This window comes from Periplaneta americana, chromosome 16 (assembly GCF_040183065.1).
Source record: "Periplaneta americana isolate PAMFEO1 chromosome 16, P.americana_PAMFEO1_priV1, whole genome shotgun sequence".
NCBI lineage: Eukaryota > Metazoa > Arthropoda > Insecta > Blattodea > Blattidae > Periplaneta > Periplaneta americana.
Genome location: NC_091132.1, coordinates 175594452 through 175610475, shown reverse-complemented (window position 1 = coordinate 175610475; position 16024 = coordinate 175594452). Strand labels below are relative to the sequence as shown.

Here is a 16024-nt window from a genome sequence, read left to right as displayed (position 1 = left end):
TATTGTCTGTTACCATAACAATAGGTTACAAACATTTCTTTCAAGTGCTGAAAAGTGAATCTTCTTCTATTGTCTCTGAGGATAGATTTATACTGACTAAAAGAGCGTTCGACGTCACAAGAAGTAACTGGTACATAATTCAATTTCACAATGTCTGCTGGGGATAAGTCCAAGTTAATCTTCACTGTTGATTCACCACTCATCACAGCAACAACCTTTTGTAGTTCTTCATATCCAGGGTTTTTTGAAAGTACAGTGTCCACCTTAGCTCTTACTGCATCTGCAACTTTACCTCTACCACGATTCAGTTGTTCCACAGTACTATTTATAATTTCAAAACTTTCAGATAGTGAAAGGTGCCTATTTTGGAGACTTTTGAGCGTTTTTATGATGCATGAAAATGTATGCTGAATGTGAGCTAAGTCATTCTTCACACTTATGTCACAGGTAACTGTTTTCGCAGTATCAATTGAGACTGCATCTTCAGAGTCCAATGCAAGGAGAACATTGTTAATAGAGTCTATATGTTCGGCATAATATTCAACTGCTTCTAGCCATGTACCCCATCTAGTTAAAATTGGCTTTGGTGGCAATGGAATTTCAGGGTACATTTCTTTCAACACGTTAACTCTACTGGGAGCTTTGAGAAATACTTTTTTCACTGATGAAATCAACAAATCTACTTTAGGGAAATTGTCTCTGACCACTTCTGCCACACGATGAAATGCATGCGCCACACAAGTAAAATGAGTCAATTTAGGATATACAACAGATAATGCTTGTCCAGCTTTGACCATATAAGGGGCAGCATCGCTAATAAAGAATAACACATTATCGTACATAATACCCTTTGGCCACAGGATACCCATAGCTTCGTTGAACAGTTTAACTATAGTTTTGTTATTGCACTTTTCTAGAACATCACAATGTAAAAGAATTCGTTCAGAATATTGTTCACTTAACAAACCGATAACTACATTACCAACAAGTCTACCTTCTTTGTCGGGAGTCTCATCAATGGAAACCCAAATTGAACTATCTTTAATTTCATCTCTTATCTTCTGTATTGTCTCATCGTAGATGGATGGAGCATACGTCTTCCTAAGTGTTGACTCATCCGGGATTGTATGTTGAGTATATTTTTCAAGGAATTCCCTGAAGACCTTATTCTTTAGTTTGTAGAGAGGAATATCAGCAGAGATGAGAGAACGGCACAGGTCGATGTTAAACTCAGATCTTACATTCGATGTTGTTGGTTGTGTTAAAAACAATTGTCTCTGCTTGGAATTTAGTTGTTTGTTGGCCTGATGTTTACTAGTTGTAATGTGTTGTTGCACCAGGAACTTTTGTGTAGATGATACTGCACACTGACACAAATTACAAAATAATATTTTATTGTCAGTTGATAAACCATCTTCTTTAAATTCTGAAATGTAACTTGTTAGTTTTGATTTTAAATTGACTGAATGACGTACTTTTGGCATATTTACCGTCTTTATAGTATGATTTACAAAACTGAACCTATGTGTACTCTGACTGGCATTTAACTGTTGAGCTGCACAACTGAAGTCTGTTAAAAATTTTAAATTAAATTAATACAGTTTTGTAACTTACTTTCCCATTGTTGATAGGACTGCTAATTTTCAAATAACTCTGATGTTAAAGGGATTACTGAACATGTGTTTAAATCTCTATTGTTGAAATGTATTTTTAAAAGTTAATGGAATTTTGTTTTGTTTTATTGTTAAACCTAATATAATATGGACTGTTTTATATGAAATATGGAAAATATATGGAAATTAACGAAAATATGTACTAAACTCTAAAATATGGAAAAATATGGAAAATAAAAGTAGGATTTTTCAACCCTACACATTGTGAAACATAAAGATAATGCAAAATATAAATTATATTAGCTTTATAAGTAAATATGTATTTACATATAAATCCTTTCCCTGCTGATGATATAAATAATAGTAATAATAATAATAATAATAGTAATAATAATAATAGTAATAGTAATAATAATAATAGTAATAAAACAAAAATATTTACAATAATAAAATAAATGCTAAGACGGATAAAATAAAATATAAAACCACTTGGCGAGAGTTAACACAACTTAAATAAGCATATAATAACCAGAAAAAAATAACGAACTCGAAAATCAACAGACAAGTTCGTTGTATCGCAGACGACAGCAACCGCCGTATTGACATTATATAATGCATTATTGGTATTAGGGGGGAGCTGAAAGTCTACGTAACTGCCGTTCTGTTCGAATCTTCTCATACAATCATGGGAAGTTAACGCTGAAAACAAAATGTCTACGAGTCAAACTGTTCATTATCACCAGGATAAATACAAATAATATTGAAATATATTAATCAAGTTTCAGTTATACTCCCCTTTTGTGCAAGAGGTATCATATCAAAATATTTTATGAATGGCGGGGAAATTATAAATTTCAATGACTCTCTGGTGACAGAGATAGTGACAAGTACAATCAAGTCTATCTGTGGCGATGCTAAGAAATCATTTATTGCAGATATACACTGTTATTAATTAAGAAAATGATCTATATATATTTATTTATTACAATGTTTTATCTTATAGGTTACATGCATCAGATAAATACAATAAATATTAGTAACATATGATGCTAGTAACACTTAAAATAATAATAAAATTTATCAAATATCATACTAACATTTTCACTTTATTTTTAAACTTAAGAATGTGTAGATTGCTTAGGTCTGGATTATTTTTCAATACTGAATTGTCTTGGTCCATAATTCCTACTCTGTCATAATCCAGCTGTAGTGTGGCATTTAGGTTCTGCCAAAAGAGTTGGGACATTTCTTCTGGTATTATGTATGTTTTTCAGTTATAAAATTCATTCGATTTTTGTGAAAATAAATTAGTACTGTATGTTTATATATTTGCTCAATTTTTAATACTTGGAATTGAGAATAAATAAATTGTGTCGGATAATCAAGTAGTTTCTGCAGACAAATTTTGATATAAATAGAAATGAAGTTCTGAAATTTGCATATCGATATGGATATGAAAATAATTTGGCTATTCCAGAGAATTGGAAAATCTCATTCAGACGCTAAATAAGCTGAGATGTTGATAAAGCGTCGTAAAATAACCTACTAAAAAACTACTCTTTTTAGGGTTTTCATTTTCACAGATCTCGCTGCTCAACATTACTATGCACTGTTCCGTATGTATGGCAATAACAAAGCTTGATATGCAGAATCGACCTCGGTAGCATAGTCGATTGCGGGTTCGATCCCGGCCCAGGTCGATGGCATTTAAGTGTGTTTAAAAGAGACAGGTTCATATCAGTAGATTTACTGGCATTTAAAATAATCCTGCAAGACAAAATTTTGGCAAACCGGTGACGCTGATATAAACCCTGCAGTTGCGAGTGTCGTTAAATAAACCATAATTTAATTTTTATATGCAGATTTGAACCTTAGAAATATCTAACTGGCGATGTTGTCGTTGGTTTTATAATGTATCTACATGATACACCAATAAATCAAAAAAAAAAAAAAACTGAGCCAGAAATTGAATTCAGGATCTTCAGGAGTACGCACCAGGGCGCTTGCCTCATTTATTGTGATGTTGTAAGATGTTTCAGATTCCATTATGGTTTGAAAACATTCTAGCAGTGGCTCCTTCTTCTCATGAACAACATTTACTGTTGTTATTTTAAAACTCCATCTTGTTGCCTCAGCTGATGGAATTGTCTTTGAAACACATTAATTTACTACAGACTGAGTGGAGATCGAGATAAGAAAGCAGGGATATTCGATAAATTAGTAAAAAATATGCGGGCCTTTGTATTTTGTTTAGCGGCTCTTTCCATTATGAGATTCAACTGATGGGCACTTAATTTCACATTTCTCCTGAATTGTTAAGGTACTGAACTGAATGGACTGTAAATATTGTGCAGAATTAAACATTGTCGCACTTGTTATACTCACAACGTTAAAGAAAATGTATTTAAAACTGCGCGCTACTAACAAACTGCTGCAAATTTTGCAGCGCCTGGAAACTCTGGATTCACGGCAAGAGGCTAGCAGGGGGAGGGGTAAAACTAACGCGCAAAGCATCCGAGACGAGACTGGCAGCTCCAGGGCAGGAAGTGGCTTCACCCTATAGTCCTTGTCTCTCGCTTCGCTCTGGCAGCACCAGGGGAGGAAGTGACTTCACTAACGATTGCGTGCATTTCAATGAGAGCGAAATTTTTTTAAACATTCGAGCCGCTAGATATAGACTATATAATAAATGTATTTCACAACATAAAACGAAATAATAGCCACAAATGTCTGGGGGTGCTGCAGCTCCGCAGCCCCCCCTTCGAAAGCCGCCCCTGCATATGGTAGCAGAAAAATCAGCAGTAATTCCATTATTTATTATAATTGCATTTCATTTTATCCTATATTATATGTTAATGCGTGCGTGAGCGTGTAACATTACACGTAGCTATTTATACAATTGACAAAACGTATTATATTATTGTGTACAGCAGTGAGTGGAATGTGGATGGCTGTTTAACACAGAAATTTCAATGTGTTTGTTACGAGTGTTGAAATCTTCATTACTGTCCTTTCTGTTAATATTTTTACTTTTGAAGTTCAATCAATCCTATATTTTATGGTATAGTATTTCTGCTACAAATGTATTTGTCAAAGTTTTCATTCATTTTTACAATGTAAGTTATTTATCATTCAAATATGCCTTATTCGTAGGTAACTAACTGCTTCTATGCCTCTGCTAGTTATTTAAACCGTTAAATAAAACTTCTTATGTGACTGCTATTTTGTCTCCAACAGGAAATGGGGATATTCTGAACTAGCACCAACAGATAGCGCACGTGTACTTTGAGGAATGCGCTTTGCGTGTGCATTTGTTTTTCGGTATATAAACATTGAGGATATACGTAGTGTATTAGTATATTAAATACTCTTAAAAACAACTAAAAATGGCAAATTTTTGTTATGTTCCTATATGTAAAAACCAGGGAAAGCTTTTTGTCTTCAATCAGGTCCCGAAATATTCTAAATATATGCTTTAAACCATAAAATATAAGTAATTAATTTGCGCCTCGAAAATGCCAGCTATTAAATAAAAGTAACTACTTCAAGTAAGGAATTGTCGACTACAGATTCATTTTGGAAGAGGAAAAAGAAAAATTAATAAAAACATATGCAACCTCCACAGCAAGCTATGTTAGCTTAGATTATATGCAGTAGTTGTAGGAGTCTCCGAAGTTTACGCCTGCAGTAAACTCTTGATAAACTGCGATGTTTATTATCCAGGACGATCCATAGTGAAAACCATTTCGTGAATTATGTTTTTAATGTACTGTACCCTAATTATTAAGACCATGTTTTAACTTCAAATTTTCAAAATCATCCTACATAGTATTGAAAACTGCATGTCCTTAACCTACAAAACTGCATGTCTTTAACCTACAAAACTCACGACTAATCGTGATACTACTGCGATCATATTATATCATCCTATTAAAAATTTCATTTGATCTTTCTGCAACTACAGAAAAAAAACAAGGAATTCAATCTCGATAGTCCCTTCCCTATAAAAAAAAAAAACACATTGGTGGCTGCATATCCTGTTTTTAGCGTACTGTTCGTAAATACTAATGATTAAAAAGGGCAATATTCACCAAACATAGTTCCTATTTTTTTTATTCGTGCACCTTGTCCTCAAAGTTCTCGTTTAGGTTCATGAACTTTGAAATTACTCGTATCTACATTCTGCATACTGCAGATTTCCCCACTCATCTCTTAAGGGGAATCGCTCAATATTATACAGGTTTACGTTATTATTTATTTTAAATTAAATTAAATTATGAGGTAAGACAATACCGAATTATATTAAATTATACTAGGTATAATTGTAAATATAATTTTCACACGCACAGAAAACCAACAAGCGGGAAAACGTAATCAACTATATCATATGACATAACATAGCCCTACAACATATTGCGCCGCATGGAACACTCCTGCCATCTAGTGGTAAAACTTCGCATAAGATATCCCTAACGATTTCAACCGTTATTATAACTACTAAACAAAAGTAACAGTGACAGTTATACCAGTTACAAGAAAATAATCGTTTGCCATATCCCTAGTTAACATAAATTCTAGTCTTGGTCACGGTCTCTTAAGTTTCTTACATCACGGCGTGCTTGATCACACTTCATGTAGAATATAAATTTTTTAAGTCCCAATGTAATTCCTATTAGCCAATCTGTGGTAATATTGTACAAGTTATTACTTATGACAGACAGCTGAAACAGGTATATATAAATACATTACCCTAAATACTTTCATAAGGATATATTTTTTTTGGCTATTTTCACAGAATATGTCGCTGCACATAGACATATGTGTATGGAAGGTATACTAAAACCCTGAACTAACGTAACCTAACTTGAATCTGTGACAGGCGATTAGTTTAGGGTTTTAGTATTCCTTCCATACACTAAGTTATGTCTTAATGTAAAACTACCGGGGAACTGAGGTATGTACAGCGATAAATTCTCGAAAATTACCGAATTGTATTATAATTGTAAGTTACTATCTCTTATTTATAAAGTGAATTTCTCTCTAAACAAGATGCAACCTTTGGAGTAAACAACATGCACAAACGCTTCGAGGGAATTTTAATACAACTTTTCGTTGTGGTCTAAGATAAGATAAGATAAATCTGACCTCTTTTTCTTACAATATTTATAGTACCGCAAACGTCTCCTTGTCCCATATTATTATTCAAATTATTGTATTTTAGCCAATTACAGTTATTACAACCGATAACGAACATTTCACAGTTTGCACAACTTTTCACAACAAAGCGAAATACGGCACAGTCCAATGCCTTTTCGATCTAGGCCAGGCCGTAATGTATGTTCGGGTTTTCCACTTCAGTGTATGGAGCTCAGTGAATTATTATATTATAACTTTATTGCATATTATAGCTAAGTTCTATTTAGTGTAATGTGTCCATAACTTCCGTTTACTTCTTGTTGCATATTATGTTGGAGAAATAATTACAAAACTGTGTTATTTTACTGTGAAGAGAATTTTACGCGTTAACATAATCTGTTCGCATCAACATTTTAAGTTTAGAACGGAAGCTATTTTGAGGTTCAATAAAAACGAATTTATATTGTGATTCTAATTTAGCACATCTACCTTCCTTAATTGTAGACAGAAAATATACCTTACCACTCCTATGAAATAAGTGTAACTTACGTACAATTGTGTTTACTTCATCTCTTAGGTAGTAGATAAATACAATAATTCAGTACTCAATTTTAGTATTAAAATACAGGCAAATAGGATGTGATGGGTGCCATACATGACATGTTTAATTATAATGTATAATTGCGAATATAGGAATATAAGATAAATATAGTAAACATAACCTATACTTTCCATATTACATAACATACATATGTAGTGGCAGGGCATTGGAGACCACTAAAATTAGACAGAAATGGGCAACTGGTACAGTAAACATAACCTATAATTTCAACATATCTAAATATTCGTGCAGTGCAACTGAAAATTGTTGAATCGTGCATAAATCAATGTACATGAATTTCGCAATATTTAATCGAAATAAAGGCAGGTATTACACATACGAACAACGTAATTTTCACACCAAAAATAATATTACACCTTAACTCGCAAGGAATTATGTCTGAAGTGTCCCCTAATCATTGTTTTAAATTTTATTAAGTTCAATGTTACTTATGTCCCGCCCATTATAGGAGACCTAGGGCAGTTTTACACTAATCCTAAACATCTTGACGGGATAATAAAAATCTAAACTAACCAACCTAACCTAACCTAACCTAAGTGCGTCGGTGTCTATTCCAAAATCGGCGGAAATCGCTCAACGCTCCTTTAACCAATATTCGTTCAGTGGGCGGTGGATACCCTACATTGACCTTTATTAATGCAATTACACTACATTTTAGAGAAATATATGTCATTCTTTATGCATTCCAATTAATTTATATGGTTGAAACGCTGCCCTTGACGTTAACCCCATCAACAATTAAAATATGTAGTAATTTGATAGCGCTGAAAATGCAAAAACAAAAGTCTTACATGAGAAGTAAAATCATACCCCTATAAATTTCATATGTATACAAATATTAAAGGGAATTGATACGTAATTTTGTAATGTATTACATTATTTTATAATATGATATTATTATTAGGCCTATAAACCATCAAAATTATTATTATTATTATTATTATTATTATTATTATTATTATTATTATTAATTTATCACTCAGAATTACGGAGAAGCTGTTAACTTGAATTTATTTGAAGCAAAGCCGTTACTGGATTATTCAGCGAGGAAGGCGATGTTTGCATCATGTGTCTCAACTCTTATATTCGATTATATTAACGTGGAACTCTTAGCCAGTGTTGCCAACACATAAATTGTATTCCCGTCAGTATAACACCTGGAAATCCGTCAGAATCCGTCAAAATTAAAAAAAAAAGACCAAATAAATAAATACAAAGCAAATTTTAACACAACTTACTTACCAATCCTGATTAAAATAATAATTCTTCAACATCTAACTACAAACATCTAAATACAAAGCAAATTTTAACACAACTTACTTACCAATCCTGATTAAAATAATAATTCTTCAACATCTAACTTGATTACGAGGAAACAGCGATTCCTAAACATAGTAGGGAATAGGCAGCAGGGCTGTTGAAATAAAAAGTAAAATCTTCAAAAAATTAAAAATTAAAAATGACAGCAGCTAAAAATGTCAAAAGACGATGTAAATCGTAATTTCCGCCAGAAAATCCGTCGCCCGTCAAAGTCATTTTTTTCCCGTCCGCTACATTGAAATTCCGTCAGTTTTGACGGAATTTCCGTCGAGTTTGACATCACTGCTCTTAGCATGTGCTCGATTACACTAACCTCTAGCGCTTGAAAGTGGAACTAAACACCGGCCAACAGGAAAACACACAGAAAAGTTCGCTCAACGTCCATACTATATAATCCCTGTTCGCTGGATAGACAGTGAAACTGGAGTCGGAGGGAGAAATCACTTTCTCGCGCCTAAGATGGTCAATGAATCGCGCTGTAATTTTATGATTGATAGGTGAATATCTGAGGAAAACATAGAAAAAAACTCCAAATCAAAATATTTCTTGTAAACAGAGAGAAAAAATAGTAACTTTGAAGTGATATGTTCAAAGTAGATAGAACTTGGTAAGGGGCAAACTTTTTTTTTCACGTTAGATGGAGGGTCAAAGTGAGAGAAATGTGGAAAAATGCTGGATATTAATTTTAAAAGTTATTGCTATCAAAATCTTTAATGATAAGAGTGTGTGAGCTTTTTCGTGTATGTTTGTTTTCTGTTTTCTTGTATCTACGTGTCTTGAGCGATTCAGGCGTTCTAAAAAAAATAGCGCTATTCTTCCGCGAACAGTACGCTATAACCCATATCCTTGTAATAATTGCTTAGAGGGAACGGTTTGACATAAAATTACGATTTTTTTTTTCGGTCGTACTTATAAATGCATTCCAAATTTCCCTTTGATTGCGGTATCCCTTTATTAATACAGTCTCATTTATGTCACGGTCTCCTAAGTTTCTTACATCACGGCGCACTTGATCACTCTTTATTAATCAATGCTGCATTTCTGTGAGGCCGCTAAAGATCATTTGCAGGAAACAGTAAGTTGGCTTTTGAATTTAATTTTATTTCGACGTCCTTAATATTAGCAGGTAGCGAATTCTAGGGTCTTGACCGGGCTATTGTGAAGTATCATGTGAATTAGATCGTAGCAACTTGTAATGAAAGTTTCTCAAGAACTCAGTTTCTATCGTTGATTACGAGATTATGCAAGCTGGCGCATAGCACGATCGAGAGTAGGTCTCTGAGGCCCAATTGTATAAAACTACGTGACTAAAGATCAACTTTGATCGAAGATAGAAAAGTGAACCGAGTTCAGACACTTCTTCTAATGTATAAAACTTTTCTGCGATCAAATTACCTTTGTTCAAATGCAATATAAGTTCACGTGAAAAGGATTTGGCAACATCGCATAAACAGGAGAAATACGTGATGCGTGGCCCATGTTATATAGGTTTTTTTTCAGTGTCGCCAATCTAGCGATTTTAACTCTTTTTCAACAACAATTTCTTTTAACTTTTATATTGCTTAAATAGGGATTTAGTGACCTTTTTAGCACCCCATAGTGACAAAATTTAATCTTTCTTTGTTGATAATGAGAAATCTAGCGACTTTACAACTACTTTTTCGCGACTTACCGTATTACACTCTGTTGGAGATACTGTTTTTTTTTTGCAATGTAAATAATGGCGGACAATAAGAAGAAGGTTGATTGTTCTCCAAGTTGTTATCATGTTATGGCGTTTGATACTGCTAAACATAATAAAGCTTTATAAAACGACAATTTTCGTTTAGTAATACAGTTAATTCAACATTTATGAATGTACCTATCATATCCATTAATAATTAATGATTGTTATAAACATAATATAATTATAGGTTATGTTACTTGATACTGCTGAACACGATAGAGCCTTATAAAATATAAGAATGTTTGTGTATTAAGGCAAGAAATTGAAAGAAATATATATAAATGTACCTAACATATCTATTAAAATTAATAATAATGGATATTTTATTTGCACAATGTCACTCGTATATTTCAAACTGAAAACAAATAACTGAACTTGGATCATCTAACTTAATCGGAGAAATTTCTTCAGTCAAAGTTGACATTAGTTTGAGACAAATTAATCTCAGATTAGACTTTATACAACACAAAACTCGAAGTTCAGCTGAAACAAGGATCAATTTAACCTCTGATCTAAGATTAAATGGTTTATACAATCGGGCCTGAGAGCCATGACATTTTCTGCGGCTAGGTTCGCCTCGCTGTACTAAGAAATGATGAATAGTTCCATTACTAAGCATTGTGTATCGTGAAAATAGTTTGATTAAGTGTGCATTATTGATCGAGTACGAAAATTATAAATATGCCAAGCATATTACAGTCTTATTTGAGATTTATTGATGACTTGTTAAACATCAGTATGCAGATTTTCAGCGCCATTTAATGGAATTTACAATTTCATTTCCCGAAAGTCTGAATTTGTTGAATTAAAAACTACATTGCTCATATGGTTCATGTTGATTGTTTTCAGTTCCGTGTTTTTCCTTCAGATTGCGTTCCCTCTAATTTGTTATAATTGCTGAAAGTGAACTACCGGTTTCTGCAACTTTCAGACATCATTATTATTATTATTATTATTATTATTATTATTATTATTATTATTATTATTATTATTATTATTATTACCATCATCACCATTATCATTATCATCAAAATCAAATTAATATAGTTCTTAGCTTGTCTTACCTTAAGACAATCAGTAGCGTTATTCGAGGAAAAGAGTATGATTTACTATCATCATTTATAGTGGCGAAATATTCCACGACAATGGTTAATTATTCCTGCTGAATATTGGCACATATACGATTTGCATTATTTAGGACACAACATACGCAGCAATGCGATTTTAATATTGAGCACGCCGAGTTTAGTGTAACGTACTCCCCTCATCCTGCAAGCCAAATCAAATATTATTACGACATTACGGGTAATAAATAAATAAATAAATAATAATTACTACAATTATTCGTTGTGATAAAGTACAATTATCACTGCATGGTGTACCGAAGATTTTAATTTATGTTTTTATTATATTGACATGTCATGAGTGACGACAGAAAACAGGTCAGTTGTGCGAGATTCAGACATTACTAAAAATGGAATGGGGATCGGGGAGAGCAGATGCGCATGTGCCTACGGGCGGCAAATTCTAAAAAAAATATTTTCCCTGAGATTCCTGAGATTTGTTTATGTTTTGGGAAATGGTGAAATTCGAAAACCACATCTAATCACATATATTGCAGTCTAACTTCCTAATTAATTTAATTCTAACTCCTAATTTAAAAACTGTTTACACACACTAAAATATTATAGCATTTCACTACTGGATTAATCTTGCACAGGATAGGGACCAATGGCGGTCTTATGTGAGGGCGGCAATGAACCTGCGGGTTCTTTAAAAGCCATTTGTATGTAACAGGTTAATCAGCAGGCCTATTAGATATTTATTTCACCACTGCAAGTTGTGCAAGAAAAATCGCACATTTGTACTAATCTTGTATTGTGACTGGTGTTTGCTTTAGTAAAAATCATAACACTTTAACGTCAATATATTTTAAAAAAAGAAGGGATAAGTTAGGCCTACTTCCAAATTATTAAATTATGAAGTAAGGGAAATGGAAGATAATACACTACCTTAATTCATTGGAATAATAATAATAATAATAATAATAATAATAATAATAATAATAATAATAATAATAATAATAATCAATGAATACGTGAAAACGGTAGACTACAGTGTTCATGTAATAGTACATTATGCAACGAGCCTATAATGATAGTAATTAAGAATGGAGCATGGATATTTATGAAACGAGCGCAAGCGAGTTTCATAATTTTCATACGAGCTTCTGAATTACCATTATAGGCGAATTTCATACTACTTTTTTTGCTCCACCATATTTCTAACTTGAAATTACCGGTATTCAGATGTATACATTTTATTTGTATCTGACAAGATCGGAAGTGACCTTGTTCTAGGTCGTGAATTGTGAGATGTGCGCAGACGCGAAAGTATTGATTTTTTCCGAGGAACAATAATGTCATTGACCTTGACGTAGTCCCGTTAAACTTGATAATATTATAATATTATAACCTTGATTATTGAATTCGACATTGAAAAACGAGATGACAAATTGAATTTATTTGAATATTATTTACAATTAACGCTAATTATTATAGTAACAGAACATAACCTTCTGCGACAGTATTGCATTTCCAGCCTCCGTGACTTTTCGCTAATTCTCTTTCGATTGCATATCCGAGAATAATCGATACATGCCCGATAATCGGTTTTATAACGGTACAAAGCTGACTTGTCATTGGCTGAACACATGTAAGCTGAGTTATCATTGGCTGAAGACCTGTACTTTAATGACATGCATTAAAGGACTGCTACCAGGTGTATAATTAGTACATTTCGGCATGGTCGAGCATAAAATATATTAAGTTGCTTTCATTATTTCCGAAAAGGTACGGTGTATGAATTGAACAACAGAAAGGTAGTACCTTAGTTTATAATATGTAATATCTTTTAATATCAGGAATGACAGCCTTTTATTGCAATATAATTGAGACGTAGAAGTTTGGAAATTACGTGTATTATCCATAAAATATTGTACGAAGCATTTAATAAGCAATGACGAGTCCTTTAAATGTCGCAAATGTCAATGTCATTTAAGTGTTCTGCTATGAATATTTAGTATAGAACAGCGCTCCGAGTGGCGGAACTGGCATTGCGAGTGAACCACTTCAGACCCGTATTTCAAGCGCTATGCGCCAGCTTGTATAATCTCGTAAGCAACGGTTTCTATAAATCACTGTCACTTACATAACCTCTTCTTTCAGTTGTGATGGATTTAATCGAGATGAAACCTGACGTTGATCCACTGGACTTACAAGAACATGATAACACATACGAAATAGGAGAGAATAAGGCTTCATCTGAGGTAAAGTGTAAAGTCTTCCTGGTTCTTTATTTGGTTGTCTAAGGGCGGAGTTCATAGTCGTCACTTATAAATGAGTGAACACTTAAGTGGTTACTTATACTCATAGTTGTCCCTCATTCACATAATGAGTGATTACTTAAGTGAGCTGATCTGTACCCTTAAGTGACCACTCATTTTCAAAATGGATACTGAGAATGATTTTGAGGATTTTGTGGAGTTTGTTGAACGAAATAGTAATATATACGTGTCCCAAAAAGGTATATTAGAGATATGGAGAATCCTCTGGGGGGGGGGGGGAAAAAAAGAAACATAGAATTGCATACAACATGAAAAAAGAGATAAAACAGATACAAATGCAAGATACAAGTATAATTAAAAATTAAAAATTAAAAAAAAAAAAAAAAAAACAAATAGATACTACCTAAATAAAAGACACAGATATAGATATAAATGAAAAATACCAAATAAAAATAAATTAAAAAGAGTTAAGTATAGATATCATAGCCAAAATGTAAAATGTAGCTATAATTGGCAAATTACAGAGTAAATATTACACTATGTTAATGAATTCAGTATACAGTATTATATAGTAGGCCTAATAGACTTAATTTATTTACGAGTATTTAAGAAATTCGCTACTACAAAACATGTGTTCCAATTAGTAGGATATCTGATTATAACTATAACTACCATGCAACTAGAATTTAACATAAATGAAACTATTGCTGTATGTAACTTATTCAATACAATAATATCGATAACTCGTTGTCATAGCAACTCCTCATGTAGAGCTGCTTTCCATTAGTTCAATGAGAGTCAGCTTTTGTTATGACGTCATGTCCGGCAGCTGTAAGTGAGCACTCATTACGTGAAAATAAGTGTCGTCTATGAATTCGGAATTGACTTAAGGGTTCCCTTAATATAAGCAAACACTTATTACTTAAGGGTTCACTCATTTTATAAGTGACGACTATGAATTCCGCCCTAAAAGTGTTAGGGGAAGATATATTTGAATGACCTTGGGGAAAAACACGTTTAGTCATACTTTGAAAATTATTCAAGACAGCGTTTACAGAGTTGCAGAATGTATCTTCCCATGTATTTTTCCCCCTGAATATACTTATAATGTGGAACCAATCGAATTTTTCCCTTGTATGATTAGGGAATTTTGAAGATCTCAGATTTAACTGACGGATTCAATTACATTATAAAGAAATACTAAATTTGAATTAAACTTGTTTTTTTTTTCAACAGTAATCTCACTAGAGGTTTTGATTTATCTAGAGAAAATCAAAACTCGAGTGGGATTTAATTGACTATTACACGATTAGAAGATAGTATATAAAGATTAGAAGTAACAAAGTACTCCAATACAACAAAATATTAATTGGCTTATAAAAATACAACTGTCTTCAAATATATCAACTATCGAATCTAACGATGTCATATCCAGGCCTTGTGCACTGGTTTCTGACAAATAAGTATTATTATTATTATTATTATTATTATTATTATTATTATTATTATTATTATTATTATACCATCATCTAAACATTACGCTAGATGGCAGTAGTGTTTTATGATTATGTTTTCTTGTTACCGGTATCAGTTGTGCCAACTATGGAATCATCATTGAACTCTGTGGACTGTTACTAGTCAAGAAGGCATTGTTGATTCAGTTTCATTTTTATTAAAATGCAACATTCCACTTCAATTATCCGAATCCCAGTAATCAACGTCACTTGACAGATGATATACAATAAATCTTAGTATTAAACAATCTCTGATACGTGACTATCCATAATATCATATAGCAGAAGCTATAACATAACCTAACTAATATACACAAGTGTTAGAAAAGTTTTAATTAACGACGATGACATAAAAAATAAACATGAATAATTTTAAAAGGAATAATTATTGAATGTACAATTTTCAAATTTGAATGTGGTTGGTGGTTCAATTGATGTTATATTGGACGTGTGCGTAATAGAAGTGGAACTCGTTGATTTAGGCCTACATGGTGTATTCAGCTTATTCAGAATTTCCGAATGAATAATTTTAAAAGGAATAATTATTGAATGTACGATTTTCAAATTTGAATGTGGTTGGTGGTTCAGTTGATGTTATATTGGACGTGTGCGTAATAGAAGTGGAACTGGTTGATTTAGGCGTACATGATTTTATTCAACTTATTCAGGATTTCCAAATGGTGCTCTTCATTTATTTGTAAATAGGATTTCAGAAAATGCATAGGTATGATCAGTGATTTTTATTAA

At 32.7% G+C, this 16024-nt stretch overlaps 1 protein-coding gene across 8 annotated transcripts in view; it reads left to right on the top strand.

Annotated features, from left to right (window-relative positions):
• Nucleotides 1–16024, top strand: part of LOC138692005 (zinc finger protein 665-like) — a 125865-nt gene that overhangs the window by 40852 nt on the left and 68989 nt on the right. For 4 of the 8 annotated variants that reach the window (XM_069814766.1, XM_069814754.1, XM_069814755.1 and 1 more), the window contains one exon: nt 13645–13745. In XM_069814766.1, coding sequence (XP_069670867.1) covers nt 13650–13745 — 96 coding nt within the window. In that variant the 5' untranslated portion in view covers nt 13645–13649. Of the gene's footprint in view, nt 1–6257; nt 6344–9713; nt 9767–13644; nt 13746–16024 lie in introns of those variants that run through there. The other 4 variants (XM_069814759.1, XM_069814757.1, XM_069814758.1 and 1 more) reach the window with 2 other exon arrangements.